The sequence below is a fragment of the Argentina silus genome (assembly GCF_951799395.1).
Source record: "Argentina silus genome assembly, chromosome: Y".
NCBI classification, from domain to species: Eukaryota; Metazoa; Chordata; class Actinopteri; order Argentiniformes; family Argentinidae; genus Argentina; species Argentina silus.
This window is the reverse complement of record NC_139654.1, coordinates 52765488-52787248: the sequence shown is the minus strand read 5'-3', so window position 1 is coordinate 52787248 and position 21761 is coordinate 52765488. Positions and strand designations below refer to the sequence as shown.

At 40.9% G+C, this 21761-nt stretch overlaps 1 protein-coding gene across 1 annotated transcript; it reads left to right on the top strand.

The window, feature by feature from the left end:
- Nucleotides 1-1284: 1284 nt before the first annotated feature.
- Nucleotides 1285-7682, top strand: LOC310824185 (protein NLRC3-like; the record flags this gene model as incomplete). The annotated part of the gene is made up of 7 exons (XM_083696996.1): nt 1285-1576; nt 2734-2775; nt 3017-4742; nt 6092-6265; nt 6443-6616; nt 6732-6778; nt 7008-7682. 7 exons carry the CDS (start codon nt 1285-1287, stop codon nt 7562-7564), a joined length of 3012 nt encoding a protein of 1003 aa, XP_083553122.1. The 3' UTR covers nt 7565-7682.
- Nucleotides 7683-21761: the final 14079 nt, after the last annotated feature.

The following is a 21761-nucleotide window of genomic DNA, read 5'->3' as shown; positions in this document are numbered from 1 at the left end:
TTAGTCTCTACAGTCAAATCAAACTGTGCCATTCATTGCTGGTTAGAAAGAGGAACTGAACAGAAAACCTACTTTTTCTGTTTAAAGTGGTCTATGTGTCTTTGGTAGTAGTCATATACATACATCCCAGCACCAACATGTTCAAAACAAAGAGAACAGAGCACTTCTTGGGAACAGAGCATGCTTGGCAGTGAATTGTTATGTCCTGATTCACCCTGAGACCCATTTTGGGCGTTGGCTGTGGCATCAAACCACACCTCCAAACTCAAGTCTTCTTCTCAGCTGCATTTATTGAAAATGAGGAGGAGAAAAATCAATGACATCCCTGCAGCCCCTCTTTTAATGACTAAAATACTTTATCTAATTTGTTTTTATCCACCTGTGTTTCTATAGCACCTTTCCCTTTTAATTATTTATTCTCTCTGTGAAGGACATTGTGTTAAAGTGTTTATGAAGTGTGCTGTACAAGTAAAGTCTGATTGATTGATACTTTATTGTAAATGTTGTCGTGTACATGAGGAGAATACCACACAGTCAGCCCTGCAATTCTCTGACATCAGCTCTGTGGCAACAGGAAACCCCCCACCCCCTCACCATTTCCTTTTGTACATTCAGAGAAACTTCATAGTTGAAGCTGATGGAGTCTTCTGGGTCAGGGTCAGAGATACTCTGTGTGCTTCAGATTCTCTACCCATCATCCTGAAATGTGCACTCCTTACCTCTCCTTCATGTGGGAGTTCAAAGTGGGGTGAATGTAGTGGAGGTGATTTAGAATCACACTTGTGATGAGGTTCTGTTGTTTTTTAAAATATTTTTAATTGGATAAAAAGCATAGTTCAGAATAAGAACATTCAACAGGGTAACACTGGATATCAGGGTATTCATTGGTTCTTCAGAATGTCATGAATCAAAAGAAAGATAAAAAATTATGGAAGGTAGCTCAACATGTTCCTGGTTTTCTCTGTTCGTCTCACCTGGTAGTCAGCAGGACAGCTCACCTGCTGGTAGGTAGTCAGCATGACAGCTCACCTGCTGGTAGGTAGTCAGCATGACAGCTCACCTGCTGGTAAGTAGTCAGCATGACAGCCCACCTGCTCTCATGTGTTATTCTCGTGATCCAAAATCAGTTGATGACAGCACATAGGTGATAAACCAAGACTGTAAACATTGTACACAGCTTAGAGCAACCACACATTCAGCCATGGAGCACTTGGCCAGTGGTGGTCAAACCAAACCATCTCCACACCTACAGCTTATTTGTTCATGTATCCTCAGTGATCCACAATGGCTCCTGTCTCTGAGCTGCTGCTGAATACTTTGAAGGAGCTGGTCAAGACAGACCTGAAGGAGTTTATATGGTACCTGACTAAGAACATACCAGAAGGCTTCCCTCACATCCCAACAAGCCAACTGGATGGAGCTGACAAGCTGGACACTGTGGATACGCTGGTGGACACCTACGGTGATGACGATGCTGTGAATATCACACTGGAGATCCTGAGGAAGATGAAGCAGAACCAGCTCGCTGAAACATTAAAGAGAGAATATGATAAGAATAAGAGAGAACATATCACAGGTGAGTTCCATTCATGTTAAAGACTGACAGCCACAGCCACACATGCACGCACGCACAAACGTATGCACATATTTGAATACTTTATTTGGGTAAAGTTAAAACATCACATCAAAGAACGCAAAATACATCAAATGTATCATGGAAAACAAACCATCTTCTGCACAAAAACAATATTTCATGTATTCACCACATTAGTAAAAATCTTGTCACCATTGTCACTAAACCAACTTGCCATCACATGGGAATGCTTGTGAATTGTGACTATTGATAGCAACACCTGTCTAACTGCACTAGCAATCAGGTCCACAGTGTGTTCAAGCCTAGCAGTGTAAAAGCCTTTCTATGTAACCGAGTTGAGATGATAAAGTCACTCCTCAAGTTGAAATACACCCATCCGTGCCATTCAGCTTATCTGTGGCGTAGCTGGTTAACATTGGGTGCTTCGGTGGGCAGGAAAGTGTGTTGGCAATACAGAGGACACAGATTTGAGACTGGTGTTAGCTTGTGTACGAGGAAGCCATACTGTGTGTGGCAGCGTGACGCCTGTTGTATTGGTGCCGTGACTCAGATCTGCAGTTGTGCTTATGTCAACGGCTGGGGTCGCTGTGGAGTGAGTTCATAGGGTGAGTGTTACTGAATTGAAAAAGTGATAAACTCACTCCCAAAGTTTAAATAATCCCACATGCATCAATTGCTGGCTTTTTTGGTGGCATACAGCTTCTGGCAGCATGACACCTGATACATACCGTTCAGCCATTTGTGACTTCGCTTTAACAGTCAAAATAAGTATGTCCTTACCCATGGCAGCCATTTTGTACATTGTGACTGTGACGCAGAATTGTCAACCAAGTCAAGAGCAGCAGGGTTCCCCTGCATCCTCATCAGGCCAGTGTTATAGTAGCTGCTTCTGTGTCTCATGCTTTAGTCCTCGGTGATGTATCCTGGGATGTCTTCTCGAAGCCCAAAAAGTTGTCGTCTGTGTCGGTTGCACACACACAAACACATTGGAGCTGTGCCTGTTTTCATGTTCTAGCTGGCTTCTCATCATATAGTGTTGATTGGGTTGATTACTAGTGATAATAAAAGTGATCAGTATAACAACAATGAGATATGATGACAATATCATTGAAGAATAACTGAATTGTTGTTTTTTCCAGATACAGAGCAACTGTCAGGTCGAGACAAACTGAAATGGGAAGGTCAGTTCCACCTTTGTGTTGTCAGAGTTAAAAGACTGAACTTGTATAAATGAATGCAAAAGCAACTCATTCTGATTAATAACAATATCAACACACACACACACACACATTCACATTGTAACCTGCATCTGAGGTCTAGTAAAAGCGGTAATGATGAATTAGATTTCAATGATAGTAATCACAATAATATTGATAAAAATCACAATATTGACAATATTGAAGAATGAACTCTGTGTTGCAGTTCAAGATGAACTGAAATCCTCTTACAAGAAGAGGGTTAATAAGATACATGAGGGGACGTCAACGGAAGGTAATCGCATCGATCTAAACAACACCTACACCGAGCTGCACATGATCGAGGGGGCCTGGGGAGGGGTCAGTACTGAGCATGAAGTCACACGTATTCAATCCATAACCCCAGCCACAGGAAAGACCATCAAGACCAGCAACATTTTCAAACCCCGGCCTGACCAAAAAAAAAAAATGCTGACGCTTGGCATCGCTGGAGTGGGAAAGACGTTCTGTGTGCAGAAGACTGTTCTGGACTGGGCAGAAGGAAATGAGAACAAGCACATTGATTTCTTGTTTCTGCTTCCTTTTCACCAAATGAATCCTGACAAAGAAGAAGAAGACCGCAGTCTGATTGAAATGCTTCATGGATCCTTCCCTGAAATGAAACCAATCAAGACTCTGGGAAAGGAATCTAATATTCTGTTCATCTTTGATGGCCTGGACGAGAGTCGACTGCCTCTGAACTTCAAAAAAGTTCTGAGAGACGAGACAGAGCGGGCCTCCATTGATGTCCTGATCACAAACCTCATCGCAGGAGAGCTCCTCCCCTCTGCCCTCATCTGGATAACCTCCCGACCTGCTGCAGCCAATCAGATTCCCCGAAAGTACATTGACCAATGGACAGAGATACGGGGGTTTGATGAAAAACAGAAGGAGGACTACTTCAGGAAAAGAATCAGTGATGAGGACCTGGCCAAAAGAATCATCGTCCATGTGAAGTCATCGAGGAGCCTCCACATCATGTGCCACATACCAATGTTCTGTTGGCTCATAGCCAGTGTTCTAGAGAGACTATTGGGTGGAGCAGGGAGAGGAGAGATGCCCAAGACTCTGACTGAGATCTACACAGACTTCCTGGGATCTCAGATTGACAAAATGAATGAAGTGAAGACTTCCACAGGAAAAGTCATTCTTCAGCTTGGACAGTTGGCATTCCGTCAGCTGCAGAAGGGACATCTGATCTTCTATGAGGAAGACTTGAGAAAGAGTGGCATTGATGTCAGAGAGGCGTCAGTGTACTCAGGTTTATGCACTCAGATCTTTAAGGTGGAGGGGAAGACCAGTCGAAGGCCGGTGTTCACCTTTGTGCATCTGAGCATCCAGGAGTTTCTTGCTGCTTTATATGTGTTCCTCACATTCAGCAACAGGAATGAGAATCCACTTGACAAATCCTCACACTGGAAGTTTTGGCCATCACTCAGACGCAAACCTCTGGTTGACTTGCACAAGTGTGCAGTGGACAAGGCCTTACAGAGTGAGAATGGTCACCTTGACCTCTTCCTGCGCTTCCTCCTGGGCCTCTCACTGGAGTCCAATCAGTCCAATCTCCGACAAGGCCTTCTGACACAGACAGGAAGCAGCTCACAGACCAATGTGGAAACAGTCAAGTATATCAAGAAGAAGATCAGGAAAAATCCGTCTCCAGAGAGGTGTATCAATCTGTTCCACTGTCTGAATGAGCTGAATGACCATTCTCTAGTGGAGGAGATCCAAAGCTACCTGAGCTCAGGACGTCTCTCAGAAACCCAACTCTCACCCGCACAGTGGTCAGCTCTGGTCTTTGTGTTGCTGTCTTCAGAAGGAGAGCTGGATGTGTTTGACCTGAAGAAATATTCCAGATCAGAAGAGGGTCTTCTGAGGCTGCTGCCAGTAGTCACAGCCTCTAAAACGGCACTGTAAGTAGATGGACAAAACACTGTATTGAAACTTGGGTTATGAATGGAGTATGTGATCACTGATTTACGGATTCAATTTAAGAAACAGAGTTATTGAGCACATGGTCAAAAGTAATTCATTAATGGATTGCACACTTATCTTTCATGTTTTATTGACAGACAAATATGCGACTTGTTCAGTCGCTTTGTGTCTCGACTCCCAATAATGAGGTAGAAAGAGCCAGTTTCTGAACACTGGTTTGGAGAAATCCACTCCTGACGTTGACTCTGTTCTGACTCTGTTCTGACTATCTCATTCCACTCGCGGTACCACAGATACTCACACCGCAGCTCAAATGAAGACTTTTATTCTGAAAATAAGCAAATAACATAGATAGCATATATAATAACATGGCTGGCTGTGTTCACAGTTCAGTTAATGAGTTTGTCAGCTTTATTTTAGTGAAAGTGGAATGACTCAGTTCTCTAGCCAGTGAGTTTACAGTTGGTGCAGTTGGAAGGAGCTCGCCACTCATCTCCAACTGAAAGCTCAATCCATCATTTAAGGCATGACAAGTATGGATACATGATGATTTCACCTTTTAACCCATTTGTGCCGGATGCTGCGCGACGCAACATTCCATCTACCGCCGGTTGCTGCCTTGCGCACATTTTTTATTTGTCGTACTTTTCATGAGTGCAGCATATAATGCACTGTCATTGGTTCAAATACACATGAGGTGGGTCTTGTTGATTTTTTAAAACCATGTGAGCACCCAAATGTCGTGTGGTTCGCCGAACGCACTTGTATGTCTGATTGTTTTTCGGCGAACCACACGACACGTGGTTTTAAAAAATCAACAAGACCCACCTCATGTGTATTTGAACCAATGACAGTGCATTATATGCTGCACTCATGAAAATTACGACAAATCAAAAATGGCGGTAGATTCAAATGTGCACAACGCAGCAACCGGCGGTAGATGTCGCGCGGCATTCGGCACAAATGGGTTAAAATTAAGTGAAATGATTAGAAAATATGTTTTTCTAGTGAAATATGTTAAAATACCAAAACAGCCCATGGAAGGGATTTGGACGAAAATGTAATTATGTGGTAAATATATGGTAACCTAGCTCTTCAAATCCTGACCCACCTGGCCTTAGATCAGCTCATGGGACTACACAATACTGCACTAACCCAATAGCTAGAAAATACTTTATACCAGACGTAGAAATCCAGTCACTACAAATGTATCCATGGTTGCTTGCTCCCCTGTTGATAGCAACTATAACTCTCACTTATGAATTCTTATCATAATGCACCACAGTGATCGTTTGGCTGCATGTATTTATTTGTATACCTCATTCAGGCTGAATGGGTGTCACCTCACAGAGAGATGCTGTGATGCGTTGGCCTCAGCTCTCAGCTCAGACTCCTGCCACCTGAGAGAGCTGGACCTCAGTAATAATGATCTAGGTGACGGGGGGGTGAAGCTGCTCTCTGCTGGACTGGGGAGTCCACACTGTCAACTACAGACACTGAGGTGAGGTCTTTTGGGGTATCTCGGGCCATTATAACACACTAGTTTGAATGTTCTTCACTTGAATACAATGTTTCTAGCCTTTCAACTGCTAAATGAAGAGGATTTAAAGCTGCACATGTACATTAGAGACGAATAATCAGATTCTTGATATCAGATGGAGTGACACTATTTCCCCAGGTTGTCAGGCTGTGGAGTCCCAGAGGAAGGCTGTGTTTCTCTTGCTTCAGCTCTGAGGTCTAATCCCTCCCACCTGAGAGAGCTGGACCTCAGCTACAATCACCCAGGAGACTCAGGACTGGCGCTGCTCTCTGCTGTACAGACAGATCCACTCTGTAAACTACAGACACTGAGGTAAATGCTGAATATGTGGCTGGACGTATCAATGAGATTAATCCACAGTATATATTTTCCACATGATCATGAGTCTGTCACCCAACCACTGTGGGTTCTTCTGTGGTTGAAATAGTGTGGACCATGGTGGAGAGTGCAGGCTCAAACCTGGGCTGATCAAATGTAAGTGAATTAGCAGAGTTCAAACAGAGCACCAGTATTGAATTCATATGTAAATCTAAAATATTAGTAAATGTGAATTAGTTGTATCCCTTGTAAAACATTTTAAGTTAATAAGTAATATTTTGTGAAAAAAAGAATGTTGCCATAACAAGATCACATTGTGAATATTGGGATTCAATCAATCAATCAATTGTATTGATTTGTTGATTATTTTTGTCCTCTCAATCAGATGCCTGTGAGCTCACACTGGACCCAAACACAGCAGACAGACGCCTCTCTCTGTCTGAGGATAACAGAAAGGTGACACGGGGGAGAGTGAAGCAGCCGTACCCTGATCACCCAGAGAGATTTGAGCGCTATGCACAGGTGCTGTGTAGAGAGGGTCTGACTGGGCGCCGTTACTGGGAGGTAGAGCGGAGTGGGGAAGGGGTTGTTATAGGAGTGACATATAAAGGAATCAGCAGGAGAGGAGAGGTTAATGACTGTGTGTTGGGATTCAATGACAAGTCCTGGAGGCTGTTCTGCTCTGATAACAGTTACTCCGCCTGGCACAATAATAACAGGACTGTCATACCTGTCCCCTCCTCTGGCTCCCACAGAGTAGGAGTGTATCTGGACTGGCCGGCCGGCACTCTGTCCTTCTACAGCGTCTCCTCTGACACACGGACCCTCCTGCACACATTCCACTCCACATTCACTGAGCCCCTCTACCCAGGGTTTGGGTTTTGGCTTGGGTATGGCTGTTCAGTGACCCTGTGTAAACTAGTCTCAGGGAGATCACACTGAACACCAAAGGCTCAAAGATGACGGATCAGAACATGATGCAGTTGGATAGTGGTGTGTTTTCACTGAGATGTTGGATGTACAGATGTTCCCTCTCCTAGTGTGTAGGGTGTAGTGTGTAGTGTGTAGGATTGTTGTGTGTAGTTATATTATGTTTTACTATATATATATATATATATATATATATATATATATATAGTAAAACATAATATAACTACACACAACAATGTGTGTAGGATTGTTGTGTGTAGTTATATTATGTTTTACTATATATATATATATATATATATATATATATATATATATATATATAGTAAAACATAATATAACTACACACAACAATCCTACACACATTGTTGTGTGTAGTTATATTATGTTTTACTATATATATATATATATATATATAGTAAAACATAATATAACTACACACAACAATCCTACACACTACACACTACACCCTACACACTAGGAGAGGGAACATCTGTACATCCAACATCTCAGTGAAAACACACCACTATACAACTGCATCATGTTCTGATATATATAGTGTGTAGGATTGTTGTGTGTAGTTATATTATGTTTTACTATATATATATATATATATATATATATATATATATATATATATATATATATATATATATATATATATATGGTAAGAGAGTCTCACCATTGTTCATTCTCTCCCGCCCTTTCTCACGTAAGCACAGGCCCATCAGCCGATAGCCTTGGCGGCGCCTGTATTATGTTTAAACTGTATAAAAGACGAACCTGATCATTGTCTCTTTAGACTTGTGCTGAACGGACCCCCGGTTCTACGCTGGGCTGCTGTTACGCTCTTGTCTCTTGTTTGCAAGCAATAAATACCGGACTCAGATATTGTGGCTACTCAGGACTTGTTTCTTGATTCTTACCTCCGAAGAGCTAAAGTACAGAGTGGTAAATCCTAGACTTCCACCACACAGTGTGAATGACAGTTGCTAGAACTATGTACAATCACATGACTACTGTACGAACTAGCTACAGTCAATCACAATGCTACTGTATGAACTAGCTACAGTCAATCACAATGCTTCTGTATGAACTAGCTACAGTCAATCACAATGCTACTGTAGGAACTAGCTACAGTCAATCACACTGCTACTGTATGAACTAGCTACAGTCCCAATGCTACACTATATGAACTAGCTACAGTCAATCACACTGCTACTGTATGAACTAGCTACAGTCAACCACACTGCTACTGTATCAACTAGCTACAGTCCCAATGATACACTATATGAACTAGCTACAGTCCCAATGATACACTATATGAACTAGCTACAGTCAATCACACTGCTACTGTATGAACTAGCTACAGTCAATCACACTGCTACTGTATGAAATAGCTACAGTCAATCACACTGCTACTGTATAAACTAGCTTCAGTCAATCACAATGCTACTGTATGAACTACCTACAGTCAATCACACTGCTACTGTGTTTACTAGCTACAGTCAATCACACTGCTACTGTATGAACTAGCTACAGTCAATCATACTGCATCTGTATGAACTAGCTACAGTCAATCACACTGCTACTGTATAAATTAGCTTCAGTCAATCACATTGCTACTGTACGAACTAGCTACAGTCAATCACACTGCTACTGTGTGAACTAGCTACAGTCAATCACACTGCTACTGTATGAACTAGCTACAGTCCCAATGCTGCACTATATGAACTAGCTACAGTCTATCACGCTGCTACTGTATGAATTAGCTACAGTCAATCATACTGCTACTGTATGAAATAGCTACAGTCAATCACACTGCTACTGTATAAACTAGCTTCAGTCAATCACAATGCTACTGTATGAACTAGCTACAGTCAATCACGCTGCTACTGTATGAAATAGCTACAGTCAATCATACTGCTACTGTATGAATTAGCTACAGTCCCAATGCTACTATATGAACTAGCTACAGTCAATCACACTGCTACTGTATGAAATAGATACAGTCAATCACACTGCTACTGTGTGAACTAGCTACAGTCAATCACACTGCTACTGTATAAACTAGCTTCAGTCAATCACAATGCTACTGTATGAACTAGCTACAGTCAATCACACTGCTACTGTATGAACTAGCTACAGTCAATCACACTGCTACTGTATGACATAGCTACAGTCAATCACAATGCTACTGTATGAACTAGCTACAGTCAATCACACTGCTACTGTATGAAATAGCTACAGTCAATCACACTGCTACTGTATAAACTAGCTTCAGTCAATCACAATGCTACTGTATGAACTACCTACAGTCAATCACACTGCTACTGTGTTTACTAGCTACAGTCAATCACACCGCTACTGTATAAACTAGCTACAGTCAATCACACTGCTACTGTATGAACTAGCTACAGTCCCAATGCTGCACTATATGAACTAGCTACAGTCAATCACGCTGCTACTGTATGAATTAGCTACAGTCAATCATACTGCTACTGTATGAAATAGCTACAGTCAATCACACTGCTACTGTATAAACTAGCTTCAGTCAATCACAATGCTACTGTATGAACTAGCTACAGTCAATCACGCTGCTACTGTATGAAATAGATACAGTCAATCACACTGCTACTGTGTGAACTAGCTACAGTCAATCACACTGCTACTGTATAAACTAGCTTCAGTCAATCACAATGCTACTGTATGAACTAGCTACAGTCAATCACACTGCTACTGTATGAACTAGCTACAGTCAATCACACTGCTACTGTATGACATAGCTACAGTCAATCACAATGCTACTGTATGAACTAGCTACAGTCAATCACACTGCTACTGTGTGAACTAGCTACAGTCAATCACACTGCTACTGTATGAACTAGCTACAGTCAATCACACTGCTACTGTATGAAATAGCTACAGTCAATCACACTGCTACTGTATAAACTAGCTTCAGTCAATCACAATGCTACTGTATGAACTAGCTACAGTCAATCACACTGCTACTGTGTGAACTAGCTACAGTCAATCACACTGCTACTGTATAAACTAGCTTCAGTCAATCACAATGCTACTGTATGAACTAGCTACAGTCAATCACACTGCTACTGTATGAACTAGCTACAGTCAATCACACTGCTACTGTATGACATAGCTACAGTCAATCACAATGCTACTGTATGAACTAGCTACAGTCAATCACACTGCTACTGTGTGAACTAGCTACAGTCAATCACACTGCTACTGTATGAACTAGCTACAGTCAATCACACTGCTACTGTATGAAATAGCTACAGTCAATCACACTGCTACTGTATAAACTAGCTTCAGTCAATCACAATGCTACTGTATGAACTACCTACAGTCAATCACACTGCTACTGTGTTTACTAGCTACAGTCAATCACACCGCTACTGTATAAACTAGCTACAGTCAATCACACTGCTACTGTATGAACTAGCTACAGTCCCAATGCTGCACTATATGAACTAGCTACAGTCAATCACACTGCTACTGTATAAATTAGCTTCAGTCAATCACATTGCTACTGTACGAACTAGCTGCAGTCAATCACACTGCTACTGTGTGAACTAGCTACAGTCAATCACACTGCTACTGTATGAACTAGCTACAGTCCCAATGCTGCACTATATGAACTAGCTACAGTCAATCACGCTGCTACTGTATGAATTAGCTACAGTCCCAATGCTACTATATCAACTAGCTACAGTCAATCACACTGCTAATGTATGAACTAGCTACAGTCAATCACACTGCTACTGTATAAACTAGCTTCAGTCAATCACAATGCTACTGTATGAACTAGCTACAGTCAATCACACTGCTACTGTGTGAACTAGCTACAGTCAATCACACTGCTACTGTATGAACTAGCTACAGTCCCAATGCTGCACGAAATGAACTAGCTACAGTCAATCACGCTGCTACTGTATGAATTAGCTACAGTCAATCACACTGCTACTGTGTGAACTAGCTACAGTCAATCACACTGCTACTCTATAAACTAGCTTCAGTCAATAACACTGCTACTGTATGAACTAGCTACAGTCAATCACGCTGCTACTGTATGAATTAGCTACAGTCAATCATACTGCTACTGTATGAATTAGCTACAGTCCCAATGCTACTATATGAACTAGCTACAGTCAATCACGCTGCTACTGTATGAAATAGCTACAGTCAATCATACTGCTACTGTATGAATTAGCTACAGTCCCAATGCTACTATATGAACTAGCTACAGTCAATCACGCTGCTACTGTATGAACTAGCTACAGTCAATCACACTGCTACTGTATGAAATAGCTACAGTCAATCACACTGCTACTGTGTGAACTAGCTACAGTCAATCACACTGCTACTGTATAAACTAGCTTCAGTCAATCACAATGCTACTGTATGAACTAGCTACAGTCAATCACACTGCTACTGTATAAACTAGCTTCAGTCAATCACAGCTACAGTCAATCACACTGCTACTGTATAAACTAGCTTCAGTCAATCACAATGCTACTGTATGAACTACCTACAGTCAATCACACTGCTACTGTGTTTACTAGCTACAGTCAATCACACTGCTACTGTATAAACTAGCTACAGTCAATCACACTGCTACTGTATGAACTAGATACATTCAATCATACTGCATCTGTATGAACTAGCTACAGTCAATCACACTGCTACTGTATAAACTAGCTACAGTCAATCACACTGCTACTGTATGAACTAGCTACAGTCAATCACACTGCTACTATATGAATTAGCTACAGTCCCAATGCTACTGTATGAACTAGCTACAGTTAATCACAATGCTACTGTATGAAATAGCTACAGTCAATCACACTGCTACTATATGAATTAGCTACAGTCCCAATGCTACTGTATGAACTAGCTACAGTTAATCACACTGCTACTGTATGAACTAGCTACAGTCAATCACACTGCTACTGTATGAACTAGCTACAGTCAATCACACTGCTACTGTCTGAAATAGCTACAGTCCCAATGCTACACTATATGAACTAGCTACAGTCAATCACACTGCTACTGTATGAACTAGCTTCAGTCAATCACAATGCTACTGTATGAACTAGCTACAGTCAATCACGCTGCTACTGTATGAAATAGCTACAGTCAATCATACTGCTACTGTATGAATTAGCTACAGTCAATCACACTGCTACTGTATGAACTAGCTACAGTCAATCACGCTGCTACTGTATGAAATAGCTACAGTCAATCATACTGCTACTGTATGAATTAGCTACAGTCCCAATGCTACTATATGAACTAGCTACAGTCAATCACACTGCGACTGTATGAAATAGCTACAGTCAATCACACTGCTACTGTGTGAACTAGCTACAGTCAATCACACTGCTACTGTATAAACTAGCTTCAGTCAATCACAATGCTACTGTATGAACGAGCTACAGTCAATCACACTGCTACTGTATGACATAGCTACAGTCAATCACAATGCTACTGTATGAACTAGCTACAGTCAATCACACTGCTACTGTGTGAACTAGCTACAGTCAATCACACTGCTACTGTATGAACTAGCTACAGTCAATCACACTGCTACTGTATGAAATAGCTACAGTCAATCACACTGCTACTGTATAAACTAGCTTCAGTCAATCACAATGCTACTGTATGAACTACCAACAGTCAATCACACTGCTACTGTGTTTACTAGCTACAGTCAATCACACCGCTACTGTATAAACTAGCTACAGTCAATCACACTGCTACTGTATAAATTAGCTACAGTCAATCACACTGCTACTGTATGAACTAGCTACAGTCCCAATGCTGCACTATATGAACTAGCTACAGTCAATCACACTGCTACTGTATAAATTAGCTACAGTCAATCACACTGCTACTGTATGAACTAGCTACAGTCCCAATGCTGCACTATATGACCTAGCTACAGTCAATCACACTGCTACTGTATAAATTAGCTTCAGTCAATCACATTGCTACTGTACGAACTAGCTACAGTCAATCACACTGCTACTGTGTGAACTAGCTACAGTCAATCACACTGCTACTGTATGAACTAGCTACAGTCCCAATGCTGCACTATATGAACTAGCTACAGTCAATCACGCTGCTACTGTATGAATTAGCTACAGTCAATCATACTGCTACTGTATGAATTAGCTACAGTCCCAATGCTACTATATCAACTAGCTACAGTCAATCACACTGCTACTGTATGAACTAGCTTCAGTCAATAACACTGCTACTGTATGAACTAGCTACAGTCAATCACGCTGCTACTGTATGAATTAGCTACAGTCAATCACACTGCTACTGTGTGAACTAGCTACAGTCAATCACACTGCTACTCTATAAACTAGCTTCAGTCAATAACACTGCTACTGTATGAACTAGCTACAGTCAATCACGCTGCTACTGTATGAATTAGCTACAGTCAATCATACTGCTACTGTATGAATTAGCTACAGTCCCAATGCTACTATATGAACTAGCTACAGTCAATCACGCTGCTACTGTATGAACTAGCTACAGTCAATCACACTGCTACTGTATGAACTAGCTACAGTCAATCACACTGCTACTGTATGAAATAGCTACAGTCAATCACACTGCTACTGTATAAACTAGCTTCAGTCAATCACAATGCTACTGTATGAACTACCTACAGTCAATCACACTGCTACTGTGTTTACTAGCTACAGTCAATCACACCGCTACTGTATAAACTAGCTACAGTCAATCACACTGCTACTGTATGAACTAGCTACAGTCCCAATGCTGCACTATATGAACTAGCTACAGTCAATCACACTGCTACTGTATAAATTAGCTTCAGTCAATCACATTGCTACTGTACGAACTAGCTGCAGTTAATCACACTGCTACTGTGTGAACTAGCTACAGTCAATCACACTGCTACTGTATGAACTAGCTACAGTCCCAATGCTGCACTATATGAACTAGCTACAGTCAATCACGCTGCTACTGTATGAATTAGCTACAGTCAATCATACTGCTACTGTATGAATTAGCTACAGTCCCAATGCTACTATATCAACTAGCTACAGTCAATCACACTGCTACTGTATGAACTAGCTACAGTCAATCACACTGCTACTGTATAAACTAGCTTCAGTCAATCACAATGCTACTGTATGAACTAGCTACAGTCAATCACACTGCTACTGTGTGAACTAGCTACAGTCAATCACACTGCTATTGTATGAACTAGCTACAGTCCCAATGCTGCACGAAATGAACTAGCTACAGTCAATCACGCTGCTACTGTATGAATTAGCTACAGTCAATCACACTGCTACTGTGTGAACTAGCTACAGTCAATCACAATGCTACTCTATAAACTAGCTTCAGTCAATAACACTGCTACTGTATGAACTAGCTACAGTCAATCACGCTGCTACTGTATGAATTAGCTACAGTCCCAATGCTACTATATGAACTAGCTACAGTCAATCACGCTGCTACTGTATGAACTAGCTACAGTCAATCACACTGCTACTGTATGAAATAGCTACAGTCAATCACACTGCTACTGTGTGAACTAGCTACAGTCAATCACACTGCTACTGTATAAACTAGCTTCAGTCAATCACAATGCTACTGTATGAACTAGCTACAGTCAATCACACTGCTACTGTATAAACTAGCTTCAGTCAATCACAGCTACAGTCAATCACACTGCTACTGTATAAACTAGCTTCAGTCAATCACAATGCTACTGTATGAACTACCTACAGTCAATCACACTGCTACTGTGTTTACTAGCTACAGTCAATCACACTGCTACTGTATAAACTAGCTACAGTCAATCACACTGCTACTGTATGAACTAGATACATTCAATCATACTGCATCTGTATGAACTAGCTACAGTCAATCACACTGCTACTGTATAAACTAGCTACAGTCAATCACACTGCTACTGTATGAACTAGCTACAGTCAATCACACTGCTACTATATGAATTAGCTACAGTCCCAATGCTACTGTATGAACTAGCTACAGTTAATCACACTGCTACTGTATGAACTAGCTACAGTCAATCACACTGCTACTATATGAATTAGCTACAGTCCCAATGCTACTGTATGAACTAGCTACAGTTAATCACACTGCTACTGTATGAACTAGCTACAGTCAATCACACTGCTACTGTATGAACTAGCTACAGTCAATCACAATGCTACTGTATGAACTAGCTTCAGTCAATCACAATGCTACTGTATGAACTAGCTACAGTCAATCACGCTGCTACTGTATGAAATAGCTACAGTCAATCACAATGCTACTGTATGAACTAGCTACAGTCAATCACGCTGCTACTGTATGAAATAGCTACAGTCAATCATACTGCTACTGTATGAATTAGCTACAGTCCCAATGCTACTATATGAACTAGCTACAGTCAATCACACTGCTACTGTATGAAATAGCTACAGTCAATCACACTGCTACTGTATGAACTAGCTACAGTCAATCACGCTGCTACTGTATGAAATAGCTACAGTCAATCATACTGCTACTGTATGAATTAGCTACAGTCCCAATGCTACTATATGAACTAGCTACAGTCAATCACACTGCGACTGTATGAAATAGCTACAGTCAATCACACTGCTACTGTGTGAACTAGCTACAGTCAATCACACTGCTACTGTATAAACTAGCTTCAGTCAATCACAATGCTACTGTATGAACGAGCTACAGTCAATCACACTGCTACTGTATGACATAGCTACAGTCAATCACAATGCTACTGTATGAACTAGCTACAGTCAATCACACTGCTACTGTATGAACTAGCTACAGTCAATCACACTGCTACTGTATGAAATAGCTACAGTCAATCACACTGCTACTGTATAAACTAGCTTCAGTCAATCACAATGCTACTGTATGAACTACCAACAGTCAATCACACTGCTACTGTGTTTACTAGCTACAGTCAATCACACCGCTACTGTATAAACTAGCTACAGTCAATCACACTGCTACTGTATAAATTAGCTACAGTCAATCACACTGCTACTGTATGAACTAGCTACAGTCCCAATGCTGCACTATATGAACTAGCTACAGTCAATCACACTGCTACTGTATAAATTAGCTACAGTCAATCACACTGCTACTGTATGAACTAGCTACAGTCCCAATGCTGCACTATATGAACTAGCTACAGTCAATCACACTGCTACTGTATAAATTAGCTTCAGTCAATCACATTGCTACTGTACGAACTAGCTACAGTCAATCACACTGCTACTGTGTGAACTAGCTACAGTCCCAATGCTGCACTATATGAACTAGCTACAGTCAATCACGCTGCTACTGTATGAACTAGCTACAGTCCCAATGCTGCACTATATGAACTAGCTACAGTCAATCACGCTGCTACTGTATGAATTAGCTACAGTCAATCACACTGCTACTGTGTGAACTAGCTACAGTCAATCACACTGCTACTCTATAAACTAGCTTCAGTCAATAACACTGCTACTGTATGAACTAGCTACAGTCAATCACGCTGCTACTGTATGAATTAGCTACAGTCAATCATACTGCTACTGTATGAATTAGCTACAGTCCCAATGCTACTATATGAACTAGCTACAGTCAATCACGCTGCTACTGTATGAAATAGCTACAGTCAATCATACTGCTACTGTATGAATTAGCTACAGTCCCAATGCTACTATATGAACTAGCTACAGTCAATCACGCTGCTACTGTATGAAATAGCTACAGTCAATCACACTGCTACTGTGTGAACTAGCTACAGTCAATCACACTGCTACTGTATAAACTAGCTTCAGTCAATCACAATGCTACTGTATGAACTAGCTACAGTCAATCACACTGCTACTGTATAAACTAGCTTCAGTCAATCACAGCTACAATCAATCACACTGCTACTGTATAAACTAGCTTCAGTCAATCACAATGCTACTGTATGAACTACCTACAGTCAATCACACTGCTACTATATGAATTAGCTACAGTCCCAATGCTACTGTATGAACTAGCTACAGTCAATCACACTGCTACTGTATGAACTAGCTACAGTCAATCAAACTGCTACTGTATGAACTAGCTACAGTCAATCATACTGCATCTGTATGAACTAGCTACAGTCAATCACACTGCTACTGTATAAACTAGCTACAGTCAATCACACTGCTACTGTATGAACTAGCTACAGTCAATCACACTGCTACTATATGAATTAGCTACAGTCCCAATGCTACTGTATGAACTAGCTACAGTCAATCACACTGCTACTGTATGAACTAGCTACAGTCAATCACACTGCTACTGTATGAACTAGCTACAGTCAATCACAATGCTACTGTATGAACTAGCTACAGTCAATCACACTGCTACTGTATGAAATAGCTACAGTCAATCACACTGCTACTGTGTGAACTAGCTACAGTCAATCACACTGCTACTGTGTAAACTAGCTTCAGTCAATCACAATGCTACTGTATGAACTAGCTACAGTCAATCACACTGCTACTGTATAAACTAGCTTCAGTCAATCACAGCTACAGTCAATCACACTGCTACTGTATAAACTAGCTTCAGTCAATCACAATGCTACTGTATGAACTACCTACAGTCAATCACACTGCTACTGTGTTTACTAGCTACAGTCAATCACACTGCTACTGTATAAACTAGCTACAGTCAATCACACTGCTACTGTATGAACTAGCTACAGTCAATCATACTGCATCTGTATGAACTAGCTACAGTCAATCACACTGCTACTGTATAAACTAGCTACAGTCAATCACACTGCTACTGTATGAACTAGCTACAGTCAATCATACTGCTACTATATGAATTAGCTACAGTCCCAATGCTACTGTATGAACTAGCTACAGTTAATCACACTGCTACTGTATGAACTAGCTACAGTCAATCACACTGCTACTGTATGAACTAGCTACAGTCAATCACACTGCTACTGTATGAAATAGCTACAGTCCCAATGCTACACTATATGAACTAGCTACAGTCAATCACACTGCTACTGTATGAACTAGCTACAGTCCCAATGCTGCACTATATGAACTAGCTACAGTCAATCACGCTGCTACTGTATGAATTAGCTACAGTCAATCATACTGCTACTGTATGAATTAGCTACAGTCCCAATGCTACTATATCAACTAGCTACAGTCAATCACACTGCTACTGTATGAACTAGCTACAGTCAATCACACTGCTACTGTATGAAATAGCTACAGTCAATCACACTGCTACTGTATGAACTAGCTACAGTCCCAATGCTGCACTATATGAACTAGCTACAGTCAATCACGCTGCTACTGTATGAATTAGCTACAGTCAATCACACTGCTACTGTGTGAACTAGCTACAGTCAATCACACTGCTACTCTATAAACTAGCTTCAGTCAATAACACTGCTACTGTATGAACTAGCTACAGTCAATCACGCTGCTACTGTATGAATTAGCTACAGTCAATCATACTGCTACTGTATGAATTAGCTACAGTCCCAATGCTACTATATGAACTAGCTACAGTCAATCACGCTGCTACTGTATGAAATAGCTACAGTCAATCATACTGCTACTGTATGAATTAGCTACAGTCCCAATGCTATTATATGAACTAGCTACAGTCAATCACGCTGCTACTGTATGAACTAGCTACAGTCAATCACACTGCTACTGTATGAAATAGCTACAGTCAATCACACTGCTACTGTGTGAACTAGCTACAGTCAATCACACTGCTACTGTATAAACTAGCTTCAGTCAATCACAATGCTACTGTATGAACTAGCTACAGTCAATCACACTGCTACTGTATAAACTAGCTTCAGTCAATCACAGCTACAGTCAATCACACTGCTACTGTATAAACTAGCTTCAGTCAATCACAATGCTACTGTATGAACTACCTACAGTCAATCACACTGCTACTGTGTTTACTAGCTACAGTCAATCACACTGCTACTGTATAAACTAGCTACAGTCAATCAAACTGCTACTGTATGAACTAGCTACAGTCAATCATACTGCATCTGTATGAACTAGCTACAGTCAATCACACTGCTACTGTATAAACTAGCTACAGTCAATCACACTGCTACTGTATGAACTAGCTACAGTCAATCACACTGCTACTATATGAATTAGCTACAGTCCCAATGCTGCACTATATGAACTAGCTACAGTCAATCACGCTGCTACTGTATGAATTAGCTACAGTCAATCATACTGCTACTGTATGAATTAGCTACAGTCCCAATGCTACTATATCAACTAGCTACAGTCAATCACACTGCTACTGTATGAACTAGCTACAGTCAATCACACTGCTACTGTATGAAATAGCTACAGTCAATCACACTGCTACTGTATGAACTAGCTACAGTCCCAATGCTGCACTATATGAACTAGCTACAGTCAATCACGCTGCTACTGTATGAATTAGCTACAGTCAATCACACTGCTACTGTGTGAACTAGCTACAGTCAATCACACTGCTACTCTATAAACTAGCTTCAGTCAATAACACTGCTACTGTATGAACTAGCTACAGTCAATCATGCTGCTACTGTATGAATTAGCTACAGTCAATCATACTGCTACTGTATGAATTAGCTACAGTCCCAATGCTACTATATGAACTAGCTACAGTCAATCACGCTGCTACTGTATGAAATAGCTACAGTCAATCATACTGCTACTGTATGAATTAGCTACAGTCCCAATGCTACTATATGAACTAGCTACAGTCAATCACGCTGCTACTGTATGAACTAGCTACAGTCAATCACACTGCTACTGTATGAAATAGCTACAGTCAATCACACTGCTACTGTGTGAACTAGCTACAGTCAATCACACTGCTACTGTATAAACTAGCTTCAGTCAATCACAATGCTACTGTATGAACTAGCTACAGTCAATCACACTGCTACTGTATAAACTAGCTTCAGTCAATCACAGCTACAGTCAATCACACTGCTACTGTATAAACTAGCTTCAGTCAATCACAATGCTACTGTATGAACTACCTACAGTCAATCACACTGCTACTGTGTTTACTAGCTACAGTCAATCACACTGCTACTGTATAAACTAGCTACAGTCAATCAAACTGCTACTGTATGAACTAGCTACAGTCAATCATACTGCATCTGTATGAACTAGCTACAGTCAATCACACTGCTACTGTATAAACTAGCTACAGTCAATCACACTGCTACTGTATGAACTAGCTACAGTCAATCACACTGCTACTATATGAATTAGCTACAGTCCCAATGCTACTGTATGAACTAGCTACAGTCAATCACACTGCTACTGTATGAACTAGCTACAGTCAATCACACTGCTACTGTATGAACTAGCTACAGTCAATCACAATGCTACTGTATGAACTAGCTACAGTCAATCACACTGCTACTGTATGAAATAGCTACAGTCAATCACACTGCTACTGTGTAAACTAGCTTCAGTCAATCACAATGCTACTGTATGAACTAGCTACAGTCAATCACACTGCTACTGTATAAACTAGCTTCAGTCAATCACAGCTACAGTCAATCACACTGCTACTGTATAAACTAGCTTCAGTCAATCACAATGCTACTGTATGAACTACCTACAGTCAATCACACTGCTACTGTGTTTACTAGCTACAGTCAATCACACTGCTACTGTATAAACTAGCTACATTCAATCACACTGCTACTGTATGAACTAGCTACAGTCAATCATACTGCATCTGTATGAACTAGCTACAGTCAATCACATTGCTACTGTATAAACTAGCTACAGTCAATCACACTGCTACTGTATGAACTAGCTACAGTCAATCATACTGCTACTATATGAATTAGCTACAGTCCCAATGCTACTGTATGAACTAGCTACAGTTAATCACACTGCTACTGTATGAACTAGCTACAGTCAATCACACTGCTACTGTATGAACTAGCTACAGTCAATCACACTGCTACTGTATGAAATAGCTACAGTCCCAATGCTACACTATATGAACTAGCTACAGTCCCAATGCTGCACTATATGAACTAGCTACAGTCAATCACGCTGCTACTGTATGAAATAGCTACAGTCAATCATACTGCTACTGTATGAATTAGCTACAG